Source organism: Crocuta crocuta, unplaced genomic scaffold (genome assembly GCF_008692635.1).
Source record: "Crocuta crocuta isolate KB4526 unplaced genomic scaffold, BGI_CrCroc_1.0 scaffold131, whole genome shotgun sequence".
Lineage (NCBI taxonomy): Eukaryota > Metazoa > Chordata > Mammalia > Carnivora > Hyaenidae > Crocuta > Crocuta crocuta.
The window spans coordinates 17,176,937-17,201,581 of record NW_027528977.1 but is presented as its reverse complement, the minus strand read 5'-3'; the positions used below and the strand labels follow the sequence as shown (position 1 = coordinate 17,201,581).

General features: G+C 42.9%; 1 protein-coding gene across 2 annotated transcripts in view; it reads left to right on the top strand.

Moving 5' to 3' along the window:
- The window catches only part of TENM2 (teneurin transmembrane protein 2), a 3,267,991-nt gene that overhangs the window by 3,117,444 nt on the left and 125,902 nt on the right, over nt 1–24,645 (top strand). Inside the window, exons 24-25 of one of the 2 annotated variants that reach the window (XM_077757352.1) lie at nt 119–319; nt 2,066–2,251. In XM_077757352.1, coding sequence (XP_077613478.1) covers nt 119–319; nt 2,066–2,251 — 387 coding nt within the window. Of the gene's footprint in view, nt 1–118; nt 320–2,065; nt 2,279–24,645 lie in introns of both variants that reach the window. The other variant, XM_077757353.1, reaches the window with a different exon arrangement.

The following is a 24,645-nucleotide window of genomic DNA, read 5'->3' as shown; positions in this document are numbered from 1 at the left end:
TGCTCAGAAGGGGATAAGAATTAGTGAATCACTGGCTTCTTCAGCAGCAAGGTGGTGTCTCATGGCCCATCCCCCATGAGTGATCAATACTTTTCCTCTTTGTTTTTTTTTTTTTCAGTTGATTGCTTGGATCCTACCTGCTCTAGCCATGGGGTCTGTGTAAATGGAGAATGCCTTTGCAGCCCTGGCTGGGGTGGTCTAAACTGTGAGCTGGCAAGGGTCCAGTGCCCAGACCAGTGCAGTGGGCATGGCACTTACGTCCCCGACACAGGTCTCTGCAGCTGCGATCCCAACTGGATGGGTCCCGACTGCTCTGTTGGTAAGCCAAGAGATTTCCTCCTCACTATTCCCAATACTCATGCCCTATGTTTTTCCATGAGCCCAAATGGATTGGAATCTACTCTTCTCACTTAGCTTGGGAAAAAGGGATTCAGGTTAATTGCATAAGGCCTATCATACTCTCTTCTCCTCAGTCATGAAGTGTATGATCCTGAAACACACACACACACACACACACACACACACACACACACAAATACCGCATGTTCTTGTGCCTCGTTTGTTCCATCACTGCAAATGGATGAGGGGCCCGGGAGGGATGCTTCCATTTTCATTATAGGTTTTCTTATGTACAGTCCCTAAAGGTACCAGAAAACAAAACAGAACAATTCAGTCCCAGACAAACTGAATGGAACGTTCTATAAAACAGAAAAGAGGCTCCCTTGGGGTGCTGTGTGAACATGTTATAAAGCTCTGCAATACTCCAGTGACAGGAAAATAATGAAGTTGCGCTATACACTTTATTTTCCTAAAATTAAGAGTATGTGTCTTACCTCCCGAGTGACCCTAAAAGGGAACGGTTCAACAGTTCAAGACAGTCCCAACCTACCTGAGAGTGGTTCCATTCACAGTGACAAGTGCCTATCCAAGCAAACGATCATCATTCCACCCCCTTCCTCTGGGTAGTGAGACAGCTGTCAGATTTCCATGGCAATCAGGAAGGGAATATATGTTAAGCTTTGCCTACAATGGGAAAGAAATGAATATTTCATTCCAAAAAGAAAAAAAAAGAGTCAGTTAAAATGGGCTATTTTGAGACGCCTTCTCAGCCCACTTGCCTCTGGCTTCCACACTGATGCTGGTGGTCCAGGCCAAGCTCTGCAGAGGATGGGGAAGGGGAAGCCCTCCATCCGAGGCCCAACCGACATGCTGTGTGACTTTGAGTGAGTCACTGCCCCTTCTGACTGAGTTTTCCCTCCTCCCTCCCCTGGCACGATGAGCCATGCCTCCCTCAGCAGTCTGTCGTAAGGATGAATGTCTGGCACGTGCTTGTCCTCGAGTGAGAGGTCTGGAACGCCAGAGAGTGTTTATCTGTCTGTCTGTCTCCTCCCCAAGCACAAAAGACTTTGAGCTCCTTTGAGAAAGATGCTCTGTAAATGCAGCACAATCATAGTGATCATCATTGCCACAAGGTGCCAATCTGGGTGCCGATGGGTGAGTCTGCAATCATTATGGGACTGGAGCTGTGGGGTTCCCAACTGGCCTGTGGTCAGTTCAGGCTCTCAACAGGGAAAAAAATCCCAGCTGGCTAGGGAGTCAGGATGCACATATATCTTTTCAGATGGCACCTCCTGGGTAGCTTTGCCATACTGGATGGCCCCTGTGTGACTTCTCCTGGGATGGCTTCAACCTCTAGAGCAGTGGCTTGTTCTCACACTCTAGTGCACATCAAAACCACCTGGAGGATTTGTGAAAACAAATTTCTGAGCCCCATGCCCAGAGTTTCCAAGGAGGTCCAAGCAAGGCACAAGAATTTGCATTTCTAACAAATTCCCAGGTGATGGAGGTGCTGCAGGTCCAGAGACCCTACTGTGAGAACCACTGCTCTAGAAACTACATAACAATAAGTTAGTACCCAGTCAGTGGAGAGACAGGCCTCCCAAGGTGATGCACCTGCTGGGCCTTGGGGCCTGCTCCAGGGACCCAGGCCACGTGTGTGATCTGGCCTCCACTGGAGGGTTTTGCCAGCTGTGGTGTTGAGCTGTAATCATTGTTTTTCTTCCAGAAGTGTGCTCAGTAGACTGTGGCACTCACGGCGTCTGCATCGGGGGAGCCTGCCGCTGTGAAGAGGGCTGGACAGGCGCAGCTTGTGACCAGCGCGTGTGCCACCCCCGCTGCATTGAGCACGGGACCTGTAAAGATGGCAAATGTGAATGCCGAGAGGGCTGGAATGGTGAACACTGCACCATTGGTAGGCAAACGGCAGGCACCGAAACAGGCACATATTGCTTTATTTTCATAAATCGTAGATCTATAGTGATGATCGTGCATTGCAACTGGCTGTTCCTTCAGGGACATGAGTGCTCTACAACATTCCTGCTGCCTCTCCAAATCTTCATGGGAATTGAGAAGGGAAAAACAGGGTCCTCAACTAGAAACGTCTTTCCCTTCTTTCCAGAATTACAGATTGGGAGGAAAGGAACAAACCAGAGCAGGAAATCCATCCAAATTACTGATTCAGGGAGGGAGAAATGCACATGCATGGGAAATTGTCAGGATCTGGAGGTTTCAAGCACCCTACATGACTGTGGTCTGCAAGTCCCTCCTTGTTGAATACCCTCCCAGCTGGATGGATCACTGGATCCCTACTTGCCGGCAACAACTAAACACACTTGTTTTAGACCAGGTTAAATAGAGGCAGGACTCCCAGGTTTCCTGGGTAGCCAGGTACCACTGGCATAGGTTTAAGCATCCTCTCACTTCCCAAGGCAAGGTATGGTACTTGAGCTCTTGACCTTCCCCATCACCTCCACCACCTTTCAATGTCTTCTCCTCTAGTCCCATGTCATTCTCACTCAGCCACCTCTCTGTAAGTTTTTTGATGGAGATTTTCTTAATATTGTTTCCTTTCTTGAGAAGTAATAGTTCCCAAATTTCCTTAGTTTTGATTTCGATTGCTTTTTGTCAATGTTGTGGCTTAGAGTAGGACAATACTGGATTGAATATATCCAGTGATCCCTTTGAAGAGATGGTAGCCAACACTCTTTGGATTTCCACATCCCTCAGTCAGAGTTATGAAGTTGTCAACTTGAGTATCATTTTACCTCTAGTTTTTGCTTTTGTTGCATTGAATTCATTGTCAAGTTGACTAATACACTCACTTGCAAGGAAATTCTCAGAGAAGTTTCCAAGCAGACTACTGACCTGCCTTCTTGGAGTTACCTTTGAATCTAGCCATCAAGTTTGGGGCCCTCCCTTCTGTCCTAGTCCCAAGACCCCAGTCAATAGATTGGGTACCTGGAGGGAGAGACAGGGTTAGGAGCTTGTCCAGAGCTGACTCATGAGGTCAGACTCAATTTCCCATGCTGTTCATTTGAGTGGTTAAGCAGAGAAAAAGTGCTTTCTGCGTTAGATTTACCCCCATTTCCATCTAATTGGGTATCTGAGGGGCAGCGTGCCAATCTAGGCCATGACTATAGCACTGGGACCCTGCCGGGACAGTCTGTTGGCAGTGAATTGTTTCTGCAATCTCTCAATGATGCTCCAGATCCTGCTCCCCTGCAGCTGCTTTCATCTTCTGTTCCCTGCAGAGTCTGGGGGATAATTCAGAAAACTCTCAAGAGAGGGATGTGCACAGCCCACTACCAAGACAGTTTATAATTCTTACCAATAGCTTCCACTCTTCAGGGGTGTTCCTCTTGATGTACTTTTGCATGCACAGTGTGATTTAAAGACTCTCCCCCATCCCCATACCTCCATTACCCTAATCTGCTCCCCTGAAAATAAAAAGAAAGAAAGAAAAGAAAAGAAAAGAAAAGAAAAGAAAAGAAAAGAAAAGAGAAAAGAAAAGAAAAAGAGCTCTTGCCAACCAATAACCTTTAGGTAGAAAATCCTACTTTCTTTCAATTCACATCATCTAGCCTCACCTTCCCCTTGGTCTCCCTTTCCATGTCTGCTGAGGGTTTGTTTCCCCTACCATGATGCCTGCTAGCTCTCCCCTACCTACAACTCATCCTCACTCTGGGAATAGCTCACAAGAGCATAACTCAGATGGATTGGAATAGAGTTTGGAAAACTATGGTCGAAGGGGCCATATTTGACCTGCTGCCTTTTTTTTTTTAATATGGCTTCCAAACTAAGAATAGTCTTTATGTTGATTAAGTATTGAAAAAAATTAAGAGATATTTTCTGACACATAATGATTAAACTCAAATTTCAATGTCCATTAAACAAAGTATTTTTTCAGGACAGCCACACCCATTCATTGATATACTGTTAGCTTGCATACTGCATCTTAGTGTTGAGTGATTGCTACAAAGACTACATGGTCCACAGAACCATGTGTTACCTGGCCCTTTATGGGAACAATTGGCCAATCCCTGAATTGGAGAGTTACACAGGGCTTGATGGAGAGAGAAGAGAAGAAAGAGGCTGGTCAATGTTTACTTTAGGAAAAGGCCTTCATCTGTGATTTGAAGGCTGTCAGAGAAAGGGAAGTGGTCCAGTGTGGGAGTAGGGAGAAAATAATGGTTGAATTGAAGTGTGTCTGGAGCCTTTGAAGATGAAACGGGATGATAGCACCTCTAGTCTCAGTAGGAAATGAAGGGGATATGGCCAAAAAGAGAACACAGGAGTTATTTCATTCTAGCAGTCTTGTGGGTGAGATGGATTGGGAAAAGGTGTTTCTGTTCCTTAAAGTATCTGGTTCAAGTTTTACATGTGTGTGCACTATGATACATGACCTCTTGGGAGACATAGAGAACGCGTAAATTCATGTGTCAGGTAAAGCTATCAAAGAAGGGAGTTTGGGTCCAGGCAAGTGTCTTGTCCAGAACTGTGATCTGTTGTGACTGTTGAGTTTGCTGTATGTAAGTTATAAAGTATTTATCACCAAAGTCTTTTCTTGTGAGGAATTAGGGCTCACTGGTTTCATTTCTAGATAAGTGTTGTATCCTCATGGTTATGTTCACTGGGACTTGCTCTAAAAAAGCCAAGCATACCTTGGTTGTTGAGATGTGCTATTCAGAATCTAGAGATGTTTGGATGTACATAATTGCTTCTTTTGCTTTTCAACCTCTGGCCTCCAAGACTGTGTGTAGAGTTTTAGACTTTTATTTTGAGCAGACACTCCTGTCAATTCATTTTAAGTAAATGCCACAATTTACAAGCTCAGAATCGGTCCTCCTCCTCAGGGATACTGACAGAGAAGAAAGAGAGGCTTTTTGGTCCTTTCCAAGCAAACTCTCAAATGCTATATTTTGAAAAGAGTAAATAAGAATGAAATGGCACCCAGTCTGCAAACAATGGTGGAAATTTGGGGTAAGGCAGAGCCTGGTGGTTAGTGTTGGGGCACAAGGGTTGTCTGCAGCCTATTTCCAAAGGGTTGTGATGAGATGGGGTTTTTTTAGGATCATTACCAACAGTCACCTGAACAACTTGTACCATTATTTGTGGGTCATATTTATTTTGCTGGAGGAAGCAAGAAGATAGGGGAGTGGAGGAGGGAAGTGAGGATAAAAACATGGACTTCTGAAAATCAAGTAGAATATATCCATGTTTGATCAAGTGCATATCTGGAATTTTCAACTGAATTATTATTTTTTATATTTGGAAGTTTAGGACATATTACTAAAGATTTAAATGTAAGGTATAACATTTCAATGTTAACTGTTAGAGTTAACACATTGGTAGAGTAGATTCTACCAAGCAATCATTCTTATATTCCATTTTTCCAACAAGTTAAATATAAGGTATGGCTAAAACCTACAGAATTGTATAGATAAGAAATATGCTTTGAATCCAAATGAAGCACAATTCATGTTTATCTTTGGAATATATTAGTATTATTTGGATAAGCTGCAGTTTACTCTTATGAATAAATCAGAAGGCACATTGTGTGGTTAGATTAGTTTTATTCTTTAAACATAATCCTAAAATGGGTTGTTGTTGCTATCACCTGCCACCCCTTACTAAACTGGGAATTGAACCTCAGATGGCCATCCAAAGACCATGCCACCAAGGCATAAAGGGACTACAGAATAGGTCAAAAACCACTGTGAACTACAGTAAACTCAGACAAGTGTCTGTTTTAAAGAAATGGGGTAATTGTTAGTGTGTTTTGCCTACAGAATCATTGAGCAAAATACAGGGAGAAAAAACATTTTGCTGCAGAATGTAAGCCAGTAAACTACATGCTAATTAAGGATTGTTGCTATTATCTGCTGAATGTGGGCTGTCTAGACATCCACTTTGAGTAATACTAGTAATACTAACACACCCACAGAATAAATCCACCACCACCAGGCACCCACCCTACAGGAACTGGTTGATGCCTGGGTAGTGAGCAATGCCTATAATGGTTGTTACAACTTGCTTATTTTGTATGTGTGGTCCTGACCTCCAACTGCATTTCAGGATCATGAGGACTCGATTCCTAGGACCGTGTGGGGCTGAGTGACCTGCTATGTGCCAAAAGTCAGAACAGTTTTCTTTTCCTTCTGTTGCACTGGGGCCCTTCTATTTTTCCTCTTTAATTGGTTGGGGAAAGAAATAGGTTCTTGTGATGTTAATAAGGAAAATGAATCTTTACCCAAGGTAAAACCAGCCGTGCGACAATCTGATGTTCTGATTAAGTGATTGTCATCAGAAGTAGACAGGGTCACAGTCCAACAGGGAGAGAGCTTGAGAGCTACAGGGAACAAGATGGGAAGGAAGTGACTATCAAAATTAACCAACTTCAGGCTGAATACAGCTGCTTCTGCATCTCATTCCAGTTTCATTCTTAGTCATGGAAACATTTTTCTTGTAGCTATTATCCTTGAACATTCGAGCTTTCATGACTCCACAATGAGATCAAGTTGAGATGAAATTAGCCACTGTGGAGCCATCCTTACCACCAGGTCTATGGGAGCAGCTAATTCTCTGATTGGTTAATTAACCTATTCCTGTGGGGGCTGTTAATAGAACCTATGCTAGGAGCTCCATTCTTTTGTGAAGTGAAAACCTGATGGGATGGTCTTTCACTGTTAAAGATTACAGGCAAACTTTTAGTGGGGTACAAAAGATTTCCTACTTCTGATTTTTTCCCCCTACAATGTACCCAAAATGTGAGCCTCCTCATTGAAGATCAGGAACCACCACATGCTCAGAAGTTCTCTTTGAGTCTGGGTCAGGCTGTCTACCCAGGACTGGAAGGTAGGAGTTACAGGAACACTTTTTCAACTCACTCCAACAAGTAAAATAAAATGAAAAGAGAAAATTGCCTTACAAGTAATCAGATTCTCATCACAAGAAAGTTTCTTTTCTTGGCCTAGATATTGATGAAGGGCTTTAAGCATTAGTTGGAAAATAGACTACATAGACAAACATAAGGCTCACCCTAACTTAATGGTTCAACCATTCATATAATGGTTATTTTGTCTGTGTGATCCTGACCTCCATTTGCATTTCAGAATCATGAGGATCGATTCCTAGGACCATGTGGGGCTGTTCAAGTGGAAATGGCTTTTTTTTTTGGTACTGTTTCCTATGTGATTTAGTAATATATGCCCACAAAGAAAAGTGTGGAAGGAACCTTGATGTTTTAGACCTGTGGGGAGACAGTGACTTGGAGCATTCATGTGCCATACCCTTAATGTCTTTTAGAGGATCCCGTTGAGGTACCAGCCTGTGGCCCACTGTGCCGGAGCCTGACCCAACAAGTAAATACCTTAATTTGGAGTATAACTGACTTCACAAGAGCAAATAACTGGACCAGTTAGGGACTCTTAGGACAAAAACCCATGGGTGAGAATTAGCATGAGGAAGATTGTACACTCAAAGGAAAGCATGTAAGAATAAGAGCTGTTGAAAGGAAAAGCAGCAGGGGGAGAAGCTCTGCCCTCGTGTTAAGCAGTGAGTGCTCTGTCACTCGAGCTTTTGCAAAGAATCAACTGTTCTGTCTATTAAGAACCAGTTCCTTCCAAGTTTGTGGTTCTCAGACCCCACAAAATGCCCTCAAGAATTTACATGAAAAGGAAAGGAACACAAAGAGGATCCTAGAGATCTGAGCTCCCTTAGATATTTGTGATGGACATTTGCCCATCACTCTGTCTGATTTGTTGTGCTGTTGTGAAGAGCTGATTGATAGAGGAAGGGGGAAATCTGTGTTCCAGGCTTGACTCTGCCACAGACGTTCTGGGTGCTCTTGGGTAATCACCCATTCCCAGCCTGTTTCTTCCTGCTGTCAATGAGGGGTTTGGGCCATATAATCACTTTACAGAGTATAGTCCACAGACATGAAATGCTTTTCATTGGCATGCAAATATGTTTGTTGAATAGTTACAAAGAGTGTTTAAAAATATGTATTTGGAAAAACTATAACTACCTCATCAAACTCATGAATATGCTGGTATTATTGCTAAGGAATGTGGCAAAAGTGGGTAGCAGTATCAAGCCTGAGTAAATTTAAAGAAAAATATTAAGTAAATAACAGTGCAGATATTGCAAATATCACGAAAGCAGAATGTGGCCAACTGAATTTAGAACACACTTGGATAAGATGATCTCTAAGGACTGGTCCATCTCCGGAATTTTATTACTCTAATGCAAAATTATATGAATGGACCACTTTAGCACATTAAAACCTTTCTCTCTTCTGTAAGGCACAGGGAGGGATTCCCTGTAGGATCCTATAATATACACTTTACGTGAGAGGACTAGATACAGGGTATCATTGGCTCTGCTGATGATGCTTTTTTGAATGGTTAAGGATAATTGATGGTACTTTTTTGTTAGTTTGTCTATCTGCTCATCTCATCTGTAGCATCTCAGGTCCAATTTATATCTGGTTAACTATGGCATTTTTTTCTGCATTTAAAAACTTCCTTACATAGGCTGAATAATCAGAATCCACTTTATTCCTTTATATTTGTGTTGGTTGATTTAAAAAATGGGTGTTAAGTAGAGGTTCATCTATCTATCTCCATTTCACTTGGATTCAGGGCAAGGCAAGCATAAAGAAGCATTTAACATACAGGCTTACATGTCAGTCTATCTGAGATCAAATCCTAGCAGGTTTCCTCGCCTTTGTGTGCCTCAGTTTCTTTGTCTGTAAATGGGAATACTTAAAAGATGACCTACCTCATTGGGTTATATGCGAAGTACCGGCACAGTGCCTACCATAAAGCAAGAGCCAAGCAAATGTGAGCTAATGTCATCATCATCATCATATCATCATCCCCCAGGCCCATCACCACCATCATTATCTATTACCACAGTAAGATAAAAGCAAGGAAAGATTATCAAAATAAACTTGTCGTTAAGACATTTCTGTGTACCTTCAATCTGCCTTCCCTATATACTGCCTCCAACCCATCAAGCAGTTAGTAGCATTTCAAAAATAACACCTACCCACTATCAATTTCCCAAGCAAAGTTTTATTCTGTAACTCATTTGTTTCTGGTTCTTACAGAGAAATATAAACTAGCTCTCTTACCTGGAAATCGAACTTGCTTATTTTACCAAACAGCCCATTTACACATGGATTTAAACATCTGAATATCCTCGTGTTATTGGAGACTTATTATGAAACTGGGGTTTGTTTCCTTCAACCAAAATTTCTCCATCTAGATTTTTTGGACACATTCCAGAGAAGCCAAGAGATCTATGAGAATTTGCTTTTAATTCTGGGTTTCATTTTTATAAGTACAGTTCAAAAGAAAAGTCTTTTCCTTTGAAGTATTAGTTTGGAATTATGTTATTATTGAATAGGATAAACTTCAATTCTTTTAAGCCAGCATTCCTCAAACTAGGGACCACAGACATACTCTACAGGAGTTTAGAAGAACACTGCCTTCCTTTAAGAAGGAACCTGGCATTTCTCATGTTGAGGATGCCGCCAGGGCAGTGTCTCTTAGATTACCTTTTCAGGCTCCTTTCCCATTCCTCATGACTCTGGGTTCCAAGAATAATCCAGGGAGGCTCAACTCTGAACTCAGTTGGGTTACACATGCCTTTTGGAGACTCAAGAATTGCACTGATTCTCCCTACTCAGCCCAGTGAACTGCGCAATTACCCTCATTCCTCCCGTACTGCAATTGCATGACTCTTTGGAGCAACACCCGTGGGTAACATCTGGGGATTCTTTGCAATTCCTTGCTCATCTCCTGGGTTATCAGGAGCCATACAGAGTATCCCAGATGTTTATGTAAGAAACAGATTTTGCATTTCCTCCCAAGTTGCCTTCCTAATAGGGTTCAATCTTATACCAAACACTTCTTTCATAGCGCTCTATTTCACAAGCTCTTTTTAAAAGTCTTGTCTTCATTGCCTTTGGAAAACAGGGTACCAACATTTCAAACAACCTCCACAGTCAGGGTTTATTGATTTCCTCCTCATCCTTTTCATCATGCATTTGAATGCATCATTATAAGTAGACCCACAGAAGGCCACCATGCCATTGACCGCCTCTGAGCTTTTCCCTTCATGGGCAATAAAGAAAGAAACCACACGAAATAGCAACTAGGAGAAAGTTAAGTATTTCATCATAAACATTCTCAGGATAATTAGAATGGATTAAATTACAAGAGAAAATGCTTTTAGTTAATCTTTCCTCTAATTAAAAAAATATCCCTAGTTTTAAATAAAGCGTTTGTTTTTAAAAGCATATTTTCATTGTAATCAATAAGGGGGAGGCCTGTTTGGTCCTCAGTGATAGGAGGAAACATCTGCAAAGTAATTAAAAGCTACTAGCTGGGTTTTATTATTATTATTATTATTATTAAGATCCTTAAGGAGACTTCTCAGTCTTTTCCTGTAACTTGCACCATGGGATTCTCCACAAGCAACCTCATTCTGTGATCCGTGGTGGTATAACTTGCTTTCTGTTCCCAGATCAGTGAAGATGTGTTTGACAACTCCTGGCCAACAAGGGTCAAACAAGGAGATTAATTTAGCAGAGGTTTTTATAACTTTCCAAGTGAGGTGGGATGACAGTCAAAACGAGACGGGTAGGTGACACAAGACATTCCTAAAATAGAACAGGGACACACTCTAGCCTGTCATAGGTTCTATTCCAAGACTGATGGAACCCAAATCACCCTAAGCCCTACAAGTCTGTCTCACAAGTAAGGAATCATTTATATCATCTCTTCAATTTCATGGCTCACCCCAACTAGATAGAAAGCTCACTCCCCACTCTCATCCCAAACATTCCTAGAATGCTTGTGTTCAGCCCATTCAGATTCTTCAGCTTGGTCCCCTCATGGAGACCTGCTGCTTACAGAATTCACTTCAGGGGAGCCCCACAGTATTTCCCTTACTACCAGGGGTTTGCCACCCAACACCCTCAGTGCCCACTCAACTGAAGCCCTGCTATGTGTACACCACACTCCTCCACACTGGGGATCTTTATCAGCTGGTTCCGAAGTCCTTTGAGAAAACAGCTGTTTGTTTTTTGCCTCTAGCACATCTCTCACACATCAGGGTTTTTTCCCACAGCTGGCCTATAGAACAGGGAACACAGGATCCTTTTTGCNAGGTTCTCACTTTCTTCACACACACCCAGCCTCTAAATTCCAATTCAGATCAGTTAGGACCCCTATCGTCTACACAACCCACTCTTTGAGAAAATCTTTTTCCTTCTCACTTAGGTTCAGCATTGCTTCCATTTTCAGCCAGCTCAACTGCAGGTCAGAGAGCCCCTGTTTGTTATCCCCCATCTTGTTACGAGTTTTGTTGCAAAAGGAGTGGAGAGGTACCTGCTTCCATGTCCCTTAGACTCCAGGTTTCCAGCAGTTTCTGGCATGGCTCTTTAGGGTGGCTCACTCTAATTGTCTGTGACCCCCAATGCCACATAAGCACAAACTATACATTACAGAAACCACATCCCACCAGACCCCAGAAAAAGGAGGGGTTAACCGATGCTCTAGAGACAAAAAGTCCCACAAAATTGCCATCCATAGGGATTTAAATTGCTGAGAATCCTGGCCCACAGTTTCCAAATTTAGCTGTAGCAGCACCTGGTCAAATTAGCAGTGAAGTTGGTTAGAACTTGGCTCAGAAGGGTCATCTGTCTAGAGCTGTAAGCAGAGCGATAGGCTCTGATAAGTGTGAATTGCATTTCTTTATTTTTAAAATTATGCTTGAACTTCAAGAGGGATTGCCAGACAGCCCTGTCTAGTTGTCTAGAAACAATGTCAGGGTGGGGGCTCCCAGAGATTATAAAATAACCACCTCAGAAGCACAGAGGAAACGTTTGTACCTGATTTCATTCCAACAAGTTAGCAAGCTGTCAATCACCGGTCACGCTACTGCACTGAAACATACTCTCTCTAATGACACAAAACTCAAGGCAGTGGCTTCTGCTTTGCAGAGAGCATCCTGGCAATAGGCAGTGAGATTGTTTCTCTACATTAGGTATATGTGAGCCCAGGAAGCCCAAATGTCACTGATGATAGCAATTCCCATGAATAGGGAGAGAGATTGAAGAAGATATTAGAGGTGGTAAGAGAAATGAGCTTTTTCCTATTAATCCAGGGAATGCAGGCAAGTTGAGTTGGGTCCCTTAAGCATGTTGCTATCGGCTTCTCACCAGACTCTGAATATGAACTAATTTAACTTTTTATTTCCATTTAATGGAACCAAGAAAGATCTGTATGCATTCACTTACAGACCTGTTCTCTTGGGGTCTGATACAGGAAATGTTATCATATCATCCAGAAGCCTAGCACAGAAACTAGTCTACCCAGAATTAAACAGCTTGAAATACATAATACCCATCAACACCCACTCCAACCTCCCAATATTTCCTGTGTTTGTAGAATGTAACATCCTCCCTCCTTGCTAACTATTAACACTCACTGTGAGTGCTTTACTATTGTAGTTATTGTGCATGCTTTCATAGGGTGGGGCTGGTGAGGGAATTATGTAGCAAAGGAGTTAGATGCATGAGCTTTAGAATCAAACAGACCTGGTTTCAAATTCAGCCCCCATCCACTGCAAGTTGTGTGATCTTTGGCAAGTTCCGTACCTACAGTACCTCCATTCTTCCCAACTGGAAACTGGGAATGGTAATACCTATGTCCTAATTTTGGGAGCACTTCACTTACCAGTGAAGCATTTAACACAGTGCTTGATGCTCCATAAATGTTAGTTTAAAAAGCATCAACACCACACCTTCATGCCCTTACTGGAGTTTCCTCAATGCATCTTTGCAGAGTGGATATTTATGAAAAGAAGTAGCAGTGGCATACAGCCATGCATGGGGCCCAGAACTCCCAAAAGAGAGGCCAGGGTGCTAAACAGCCTGTGTTAACCCAGATGTCTGGCCCCAACAGAGAATCTCACCGGAGCATGTAGATTCCATGCCCGTAAGAAAAAAGAACACAGGGAATAAGAGCAAAGCAGGGAGAGATAGAGAAATGCTCTAGTGAGGATCTGACTGCCGGTTGCAGGAACATGACTGTTACAAATATAAATAAGAAAGCCAAATGCGTATCATCCTATGCCATGTCTAAGCTTCACACCTCCTCTATCTATTTCCAGCTGAGCAATGACAACTGCATTCATTCATTCATTCATTCATTCATTCATTCATTCATGAACAATTGACTGAGCACCTAATGTGTGCTGGGTGTAACATATGCTTCCCCCGGATGAGTCCCTGGGCTGACAGGGGTAAGAAGGAAGTGATTGGCACAGAGACTGGTAACAGTCCAAGGAACTTCAGACCTCAGCTGTCTTTTTGCCCACAGGAGACTTTGCTGTTTTCTAATCCAAGACACCCTTTCTGGTGTTTCTGCCAGTCGTTTTTGGTTTCTTTTCAACACTGTTTCTTGCTAACAGCTTCCCAGGGAGATCAATGTAAAGATGGAAGACTTAAACTTCCAATGGTAGTTTAAATTCATTTGTAACACAATGTAATTACATAAAAGAAAGCAGTCAGGTATCAAACTGCGTGGATACACACAAATGACTCCCTCATAAGTGTTAATATTTTCAACAGCGGAAGAAATTTAGTTAAATCAAATGAAGATAGCAACTCATTAAAATTTGATTTTCCCTCCAATCCGTTTTTATCTTTTAATCCTCCATATATGGCACAACTTGTTCTGTTAAATAACACTCATTAATTAAATCTCATCTTGTCTTAGCTATATCTATATTTTTATTTATTATGAAAACCTTCCAATGCTTGTGATCTAATTTAGTTGGATTATTGCTTGGGCATCTGTAAGTAAGAAAAACTTGAGGTTTTAAGGTGGAATTACTGGCAAGGGAAGATGTGGAATAAACCAAATTCTCTTTCCTTCTCCCCTGGCATGAGGTGGTTGGGCAGGCCTTTCCTCTGTTAGGGGAGTTGGTATGATGAGGGCACTGTGAATTAGGTATCTTCAGTGACTGTGGGAAGGGAAGAGAAGGAAGAACCCACAGAAAGAACTGTAAACTCAAATACCCCTATGTGGGTGAGGCAAGAACAATGTACATAGATGTGAGGGAGATCCGGCTGCGACATCTGTCACCCCATTGATTGTCAGGGTTGATTCAGCTGATCTGGCTGCCTAGGTGGGCATCCCCTTCCTCCCTCACTGCTCCATGTGCATCCCTCCCAAAGCTGCATGCTTGGTCAGAGAGAACAACCTTCCCCAATAGAAGAGGACCATTCTTGGGTCAAGAATATAAGAGTAGCCACACACCCCTACTGGATTCTCCAAACAAGCTCTCAAGATGCATTTGTAGAAGAATATAAGGTGATCAGGCTTCCAAGACTCCAGACACATCCAAATGAGGCACTGCATGTGGCAGTCGGCCTTTCTTTAAAAAAAAAAAATACACGTGAGTGCACTAGAAGGGGTGTAAGACCTCAGGGAATGGCAATAAACTGAAGAGTGAAGGCCCCTTCTGTGGAGGGTAGACATGGCCCACCTCCCACTGAGTGTTGCCATATAGAAATGAAAACCTAGTTTTACTAAATTTTCCAGTTTTTCAATAGAAGCCAGATATCAGGATTGTTATGCATACTCTCCCAATTTTCAAATGTTGGCAAGCAATTCAAAATTTGTTGAAATGCTATGCAAGCCATTCAGGCAGGGCTGGGGGCCAAATGGATCACCCATCTGTGGCCACTGACACTAAGCTCCAGTGCAAGATTAGTACTGAGTTAGGGAACATCATTTGCCTGGAATGAGACTGGGACAGCTTTGGCTTCTTTTCTTTGATGCCCCAAATCTCCTGGTAACTGGTTTTTGTTGGTGGGAGTCTCACTGCCAGGGTATAATGGTGATCCTTTGCACTTACAAAGTGAATTTTCTCTAAGGAGCTCAAAAGACTTTGTGTTGCCTCAGTCAACCTCACAATAAGCCCATGAGGCAAGCAGGTAGCTATTGCCCCAAAACATACAGTGAACAGCCTTAAGGTATTTTATGCAGGCAGCTAGGTTGACTTATTGGTTTAAATCCATGGTCTACACAATTGGCAAATTACAGCATTCAAGAAGCACAGACAAGGTTTCCCATTACTGCCTCCTCTGCTGCCCTTTTTGGCTTATCTTCCTTCCATCTGCTCCAGTTGATGGCTAAGCCCCAGATCTCAACAATATATATGAGCGAACTGAGCCAGTGACTAATTCCTGTCGTGCGTGTGAGTGTGTACATGTCTATGTGTGCATGCATGTGTTTGTGTGCCCATCTGACTTCTTGGCAGGCCTAGCATGGTTCATCTGCACCCATTACAACACGTCTCTGCATTGGTCATTGGTGTGATGCCATGCTCTGAAATGCTACCCTCGCAAATGCTCACAACCTAGAAACTCCAAATAGGTTTCTGTAGGATTCTGGATATCTGTATTTTACTAACAGTGCCCAATAATTCATGCCGCCTGGGGCCCCTATCTCCCTTCTCTTCCTTAAGCAGATAGAATTACAACTGTGAAGGAGAAGCCTTACCCTTACAGAGCTGACATATGCACCCTCTCCTTGGCCACAGAGAATTAACAGGAGTGGCTGTGGAAATCAGGGATAGAAGCCAGAGCAGTGCAGTGGAGAGCCAGAAACAAAGATCTTCTCTGAATTACCATGGGTAGAACACCCAAGAAAGTTCTATTGGCCAGGAGTGATTGGAACTCCACCACAGTCATTTTCCCCTCTAGACTGGGTTCAAGGACTCTGCTACACCATCTCCCTTCCTCCCCCTTTTCCTCTGCTTTATGGACATATATGCTCTGTGTCCTCTACTCAGGGGAATTCCTTGGGCTTTGCAGGCATGACCCAGAGAGAAGACTCCAGTACAGCAGTGTAAACCTGTTGATCTTTTTCCCAGGACAGCAGAGCACAAGTATCCTCTGTTTTCTAGATTGCCTTGCTCTTCTTTCCAAATTGTCTCAGATCAGGCTACTGATTCCTGGGAACAGTTCCCAGCATGATGTTCTACTACAATCATTCATATTCTCTGCATGCAAGCATGCCGTAAACGTCCTTCAGAGGCAGATGCAAACCCAGAAAACACCTGGCCATTGTAAATGCATGTGCTGAAGAGCTAACTAGACTTACTGACACTGGAGCTACAAAGGCTGTCATGCCCACCAGCTTCGCATCTGATCCCACAAATCAGGACACTCTTCGGTAGAGTCCAATGAAACTGCCTTTTCTGGGAATGAGAACTTTAAAGATCCCATGGAAAACCCCTGGAAATCTCTCCTCCATCCAGTCAGACGTGCAACTGATTGAACATTGAGAATCAGCCAGTCTGTTTTGGCTTGTCCCAATAGACCAAAATCAATACTAAATATTTTTGAAGTATATAGATTTTTAAAAAATCATCTCTTTATATACTCAGATATGTATTTCTTTATACCTGACTATATAAAAAGGTAGCTTTTTTGCTGCCTTGGGAGGAATCAACTTGTGATTTTCATTTGACTATTCACAATGGAAGCTTTCAAAGGTCAGCCAAGGCTTCTCTTTATGTTCCTTCATCATGCCTGTCAAAGAATCACTCAGACAAATCATCATTTGTATTTTTCACATACACACACAAACATTCATTCTTGGCAGTTAAAGGGGCATCATGTTGGGGACATCTCTGTCATAATAGCCCCAAGGTGATATTCTAGAAGTTCAAAAAAGGGAAGCCCCTGGCATTCTCAATGCTTCCAAATCCAGTACAGCCTGTTGTATAGTGTACAGAATGCCAGCGCAGGTGATCCTCATGGCAGGTCTGCCAGCAAATTCAAGCCCACCTGGCTGAACTGAACTTTGGGTTAAACTGACTCCTAAAGGCAAACAGTGAAACTCAGGGAAGCTGAAGTAAGCAAACTCCCAGGTCAACAGGGAGTTCAGCCATTGCAGTTTCCACTCACAGCCATGCTTGTGTTTCAGAAGCCAAAGTAAAGTTCCAGGTTTAGCTGAGTACCTGGCCAAACCAACAAGTAACTTTAAAGTTGCGTCTGACTGATCTCCACATACTAGGACAGCTCTACCTTGACATTTAAGTTTCTCTTCCATCACTGGTGAGATGGGGTTACACTAAGTAATGCAGCTTTAAAATATTTTCTGAGCAGTAAAAGCAAATGATTGCAAGGTTATAAAATCATGTCTTGTAGGAGACATTAAAATGTTACTGATACTGATCACAGTGAGGTAAAAAGCCGCAAGCCAAGACTTTGAGGGGAAGGAGGTAGAGGCCCTGAAAACAGCATGAGGCTGGTACATAAGGTAGTTAAAGGCAAGCTGGGAATGGAATCAGAAGCTAGAAATGCACGCTGCTGGGGGGATTCCTTTTCATTTGTTTTTCCTCCCAGGCTGTGGCTTTGCCCCTTTCTATTAAAACCCTGACAGTGCCTCCCAAGAAAGATGTTCTCTGGAAGGGACAGTTCTTTTCGTTTGTCCAACCCTGGCACTCAGCAGCAAAACATCATATCCAGAAAGAACCTAAATATCCCCTGCGTTGGAACAGGAACACCTCACGTGCTCAATGAGTGCTAGCTGGCTTGAGATTCTCTGGACATGACCCTCCCGAATCATTTAAGAGAAAGAAAAAGAGGAGAATAGTTGGGAAGAATATAGTGAGAAGCTACCATGAGTTAAAGAGCCCATTTGCTAGAAGTCAAGAGCTAGATCTGAAGAAGGAACAGCAAAGGAAATGACCAAGTAAATGAAGGGTTTCTCCTGAGGTTTAGAGCATGAGGACTTGAACAGGGGATGTGTTGGCCTATAATCTAGTGCATACATTCAAAATGAGGGCAATGTCAGCCCAAACAGAATGAAAAGTAATTCTTTGGAGGAGTGAAAAACTCTTACCCTTTTCATGTATAAAACACAAATATGTATGCAATAAATAAACAGATATAGAGTATATCTATGACATTAAAACTTCATGATGAGGAGAGGAATTAGGAGGAAAAGATCTAAAATGGTTTGTGGGGAAGGAGATGCTGGGGGTGGGGGGTAGGGGAAGGAGAAATTTTCATCTGGTAGAAGAGATGATAGATTGGTTTGTTTCCAGAACTTCAAAAGAAGTGGTCTCAAGTATCTTTACTGAAGACAAACTCCTGCTTATGAAACTTTCTGCCAGCTCATGCTTCTGTCTTTATCACCCCCCTGCCTGCTGGTTCAGGTTTCTATCAAATCAATTTGGAAGGAAATAACAAGACAGGCCAAAGAATTGGTTTTGCACATGTTTGGAGTTTACTGATCTACTGAATTCCCTTTTCAGATAATAACAGCTAACAGTTATTGAGTACTGGCCATAAAAGTTGCCAACCCCAGTGCTAAATTCTTAACACATGTTCTCACATCTAATCCTCATCTCCATTTTGTGAGGTGGAAATTGTCCTCATCATCCTCCAGGTAAGAAAACTGGCTAAGAGAGGGAAAGCAGTTGGCATTAGTCTTAAACGTCAGTGACAAGGGGAAGTGACCTCTACTCCTCCGTTTGCTTGACAGAGCCCAAGTAGAGCCTGCTTTGACCCCAGGTAGTTGGGGCAAGAGGGTTACTTAGGAAGCCAGCAGTGAAATCAGAGTGTATGGGCACCCTCATCTATTGGTAAAGTCCCCACCAGCAGGAGTGTTTCTCAGTGACGGAGGACAATCCCCCTGTTAGTGTATTTTGGGGTTCTCTGCTTTATCAGTGCCCTCCAGGCCAAAGAGTGCACTAAGTTATTTCAGATTCCCAAAATGAATCATCACCCCTCAGCATAGACATAATTGGCCAACTTCTCTAAATTTAAGTTGACTTTCTATCAGAGTTCACATTTCCACCAACTTTTCATTAAATTAATTATTCAAAACAATTCCGAGTTAGCGTTCTCACAGCAACTGTAACTCTGCCATGACTATATTAAGGCGTAAATTGAACAGCATGTTTTGCAATAAAGTTAATTTTATATTCACCAGAGAACTGAGTTATAGTTGCTGTGGGAACCATCATTTCGAATCTCTTGACTTTGGTGCATTTAAATTCTCAACCACAGCATTGCACACTATAGCATATTTTGCACAGATGCTTAATTTGCTTCACACCATGGCCTGGCCACCATGGACTTGGACGTCCTGTCAGAGCCTAGTATATCAGCCTTCTAGTTCCCCCAGCCTTCTTACTTATCCTGGAACCTCTGATACTTGATAGAGAACTAACCAAGAAACCAAAATGATGCCCCTTTTATCTTAGAAATGTCTGTTTGAGGGAGGTGACTTTTCTTAGAAGCATAGTCAGTGAGAGGCACCAAGTCTCAGGCAATGTCAACTAAAGCAAGCAATGCCATTGAATTTGTGAGGAGCCAGGATTCTCATCCAAGGGTATTTTTGGATCTGCGCTGTATTATTCAGTACACACAGGGTGACCTCTGAAGGCTCCAAGTCCTTGTATGTGCCATTAATCATGCAGGCATGCACGGCCATACATCAGAACTTATTGGAGCTCCGGAAAAGCTAAACAACATTTCCCAGAGCCACATAAAACCAAGCATCTCTAAATCAAGACGCATTGCAGGGCCTCTCTAAGAGGTACGTTCAGTAGAACTGGAATAGAACTCGGGCTAAATCCTGGCAGTATGGAATTGGTGACATGTGCCAGGGCAGAGACAGAAGATTGTTGGGGAGGGATAGCAGAGTGAGATGAAATTCTGAGGTGGTTAGAGATGCGAGCATTCCATCTACAAGGATTATCGATTTTTCAGCTTTATTGGAAAAATCAGTCATGCTTTCTGCCTCCTGGGGATTGCTCTGCTGCAATTTGGGAGTGTGTGTGTGTGTGTGTGTGTGTGTGTGTGTGTGTGTGTGTGGAAACTCTGCAGGTTAACAGCCGAGTAGCAAGTCCCATTCACCATTCAATTATACATTTAGCTAAAATGTGACTTAACAGAAACATGCTGCTGTTTTGCATGTTTGAAATACATTTGAAAGGAGGGATTTTTGTTTCTCTGTAAATGAGAGGATTTCGAAGAGGAAGCTCTCTCTCACCTTCCTAGGGGCACATTCATTATGCAAAATGGAAGAATAGCACCTAACAATAGCATAGGCCAGATTTTTAAAATTCTGACTCCCATTCTATATTTTTTCAGAAAACAGAAACCTCCTTATTTTTCATACTGTGCCACACATAAATGTACTTCCTGAATGAGACTCGTTGCAAAATTTGTAAAGAACACGTAACAACCAGTGACCTCCCCCCAAGTCCTTGGTCACCTAAAAACTATGTTAAGAAAAGGACTAAAACAATATATGCATATAGAGTTTCAAAGAACAGGAAAAGTTCATGACTCAGAGTTACTTGGGTCACGAGGACAGGATGGCGTGAGTGAGAGAAGGTGCTGGATTAATAAACAAGGGTGGGGCTGGAAGATGCCATTTCAGCCAGAGGAAAGAAAAGAAGGTGAAGAAGCAAAGGAGAGATTGAAATGTTTTTAGTATTTCTATACAGGTAGAAGGTAACATAAAACAAAATAAAATACAGCTACTGTATGAGGTCATTTGATACGTAGTGTTTTGAGAACAAGTCTTCAGAAGATGTGGAGGGACTAGTTTGTAAGGAAGTCTTGACAAATTAGTAAATATAAATATATGTACATATTTATATACAGAGGTGGATAATTAATAGGTGATGGATAGATACATAGAGCTTTTTAAGTGTGTTTGAATGCTGCAATTCAGATGTTTCAAGCTGATCTATAGGGATAAACAGAATGCAAAGGGATTAAAAGTCCAGCTACAATAACCTGGGAGGGTGTTTGGGGCTGGCCCAAGGAAGCTCTGTTGCCAAGAAGAACTAGATGAAGCTGGCAGACTAAATGCAGCCTCTTGGTCTGAAGTCATCACATCAAGAAAGTCAGAGAGGTCATTTGCTGGAGCCGTTCCGTGTTACTTTGGCAGCCCTGAACCTGGGGAGCGAGCCTGGGTGACTGTGATTCTCTGCTCTCCTCCACTCATGCTACCCTTTCCCTTCACTTCTACATGTTGCCTTTAATACGGAAAAGTAACACGGAGACAAGGGCAGAATTACCACAAAACCCAGCCTCTTCAACCTTATTTATTTGCTGATTCCCACCTCAAGAGTTTAATTGGTATTCTTAATTTAATCATATCATCAGAGTGCTAATCTATGGGTAGTATGTTTTATCCTCTGTTCCACATCTATCCCACAAGTTTTTCCTGTTGAAGAGATGTGTGGGGAACCCTAAAAACATATAGAATTAGCCCTGCCGTGTTGGGTCACAGTATCAGGGCACCCCCATGCCCCACGAAGCCACCACTATGGCTTACAGAGATTATCCATATGGCCTCCTCCTGGACATCCTCTCAAACTCTATCCTTGCCCATCCTCAGTCTTTTCTCCCAGCACAAAGAAATCCTTTAGAAATTCAAGTCAGATCAAGTCACTCCTCTGCCCCAAATCCCTCAATAGCCCCCTTTCCACACCCCATGCAGACCCCTCTCTGTTAACATACTTTTCTGAGCCTGGTTGAGATGTACTCCCTGCGGTCCTTCGGTTTCACCTCACATACCTCCTAGATTTTAGGGGGACTTCTTTGGATAACATGTCACATCCATTATGTGATGATCTTACTCCTGGAACTCTCAGGAAATTACCTCATTTCTCTCATTTCCATTTCAGTCTTTGGAGGGCATCTTCCTGGGGTCTTTGCTATACGGACTATACCGATCCTGTTTTAAACCATAGCATACAGTGCCTCCTCATTGCCAAGCGCAAATGGAAGAATTCCCTGAGCCACATAGACCTTTCTGCTACCTTTTGAGGTTACTTTAAACAACAACAATAATAATAGCTGTCAGTTTTGACACATTTAGTATGTGCATTTACTTACAATTTACACATCTTGTATATTACTAGATGTATTTACATATACGTATACATCATGCTAAGCATGTAATATGTATTTTCTGTTTTAAACCCCACCAATTTCTACATGTTGCCTTTAATATGGACCTTACTGCCCTAGCTTTACAGATGAAGAAAGTAAGGAATGAAGGAGTTATCATTTTTACCCAAGATCATACAGCCAAGGGGTAGAGCCAGGATTTGAACCCAGGCAGCCTAGATCCAGAGCCCACTGCTTTTACATCCCAAGTCTGCCCTGTGACAACTGAGCTGACCTGGGGCTTTGGCCTGAGGAGACACCAGTATGTTTTGGGTGCCCTCCTCCTTGCCCTTGGAGGCCTTTACCTCCATCCCTACCTTCCACCTCTGTAGTCACCAATGAAAAGAGCCCAGTGCTCACTCCCTGTCCTTGATGATGATCAGTTATCCAGGTTGCCCAGGAATAAGAAGTTTCCTGGGATTCAGGACTTTTAGTGCTAAAACCCAAGACAGTTTTAGGTAAACGAGGACCATCAGTCACTCTGGTTGAACAGAGGCTACCGAGTCTGTCTGCCTGGTGTCAAATCCTGGCTCCACCACTAACCAACTCTGCAACTTTGGCCAAGTTACTTAATTTCTCTGTGCCTCTATTTCCTCACCTGTGAAACAGGGATAATAATAGTCCCTACAGTATAAGGTGCAATGATGAAATGGGCTAATGCATGCCAGGCATGTAAAAGAGTGTCAGGCACACAGAAATGTCTACATTGGGGGTTTGCTGTTATTGTTGCCATTATATATAAAGCATCTTAGGATGGATTCTTGGCCTAGCTCTTTTACCATCTATAAGACACAAATATTCAGTGGTTTCCTTACATTTCCTAAAGTTGTGCTACACACAGCAACAACAACCAAATACACAGCAATTTATCATTGGCCTGATTTTACCCTAGTTAAAAGAGAGCCATCAGCCCTGCAGTAAGTAACGAGTCCGTGCCTACAGGCCTCCTCGATGTTATTTGTATTTTTATGACCCTCCTGTGGCTATAAGGATGCTCAGTGGGTGTAGAAATTGGATGGTTAAAAATAACAAATAAGAAATCAAAGTCGCGCCTTTGTCCCTATTTCCATACCGGGTAGGTACTACATTCATTATTTGCCGGACAGCTGTGGGAATAAGGTGCACAAGGTACAACAACTTGATTATCCTCCAAGAACCAAATTAAACCATTGGACTTTCTCTTATTATTGTCATCCCTGCCGTTGTGTGACTCTTGTCACCCTCTTAATCTACCAACGTGTTCTCTTCTACCTCGCTGGGTGCTCTATTCTGTCTCTTTCAGTCAGGAGGCATCAGCTTCTTCCAAGTTGAAAGGCATGGACCTACTCTGGCACTCATCGACAGCCGCTGTCATCAGCTTGGTTTTGGACCCTGTGCTACAACCAGCTGTTTCTTTTGCTTGGAGAAGTGCCATCCAGCCAGGGGCTTGGGGTGTGGACTGCAGGGAGTTTTTACTTTTACCTGGCTGCTGAATCAAGGGCACAGTGAAACAGCAGAAACACCACACACAGTCTATTTATGCATTCATTCAACAAATACCTTTAATGCTAGGCGCTGGGGTGGGTGCTGGGAAAACAGCCATACACAACAGAGTCAGAGTCTTTGCACTCGTGAGGCTTACAGGCTCCAGGGATGATGGGCATTAAACCGCTGGTTCTCACTCTCAGCCGCACACAGGAATCACTTGGGGAACTCAAAAAAATAAAAGTACTGCTGCCAGAGTCTTATCCTCAGAGATTTGATTTAATTGGGGTGCAACCTAGCATCAAGATTTTTCAGAACTCTCAGCCAATTCTAATGCACACCAGGTTGAGACCCACTGCTTGAAACAAAGGATGAATTGGAAGTGAGGTGAGGCAGGGAGCCCTATAGGAGGGGGACTGGGTGGTGCCATGACATCACCTAGTGGGGAGGAACCCTGGACTGGAAGTCAAAAAGCCTCTGACTTTTTGTCAGAGTGCTTTGCCCCAGAGTGCCGGCTAACCCCAGGATGAATGGCTTTTGCCAGGGTGCAGTGAGTGTTGTTTAGGGAGAAGTTGCTACAGAAGGCCAAGAGGAAGATCCAAGCTGGGTTCTAGAACCCATCAAGGCAGTATGGCTGAAGCTTAGGGAGCAGAGCCCGACGTGATGTGAGTTGAGAGGGAGAAATGGACAGGACCAGATAATGCAGGGCCTTCAAAGCCCTTTTAGAGAGGTTCAGGACTTAATCCTAAAGCAATGGTTCTCACACAGAGCAGACATCTGGATCCCCCGGAGAGCTGGTTAAAATGCAGATTTCCAGGCCCCGCCCCTGA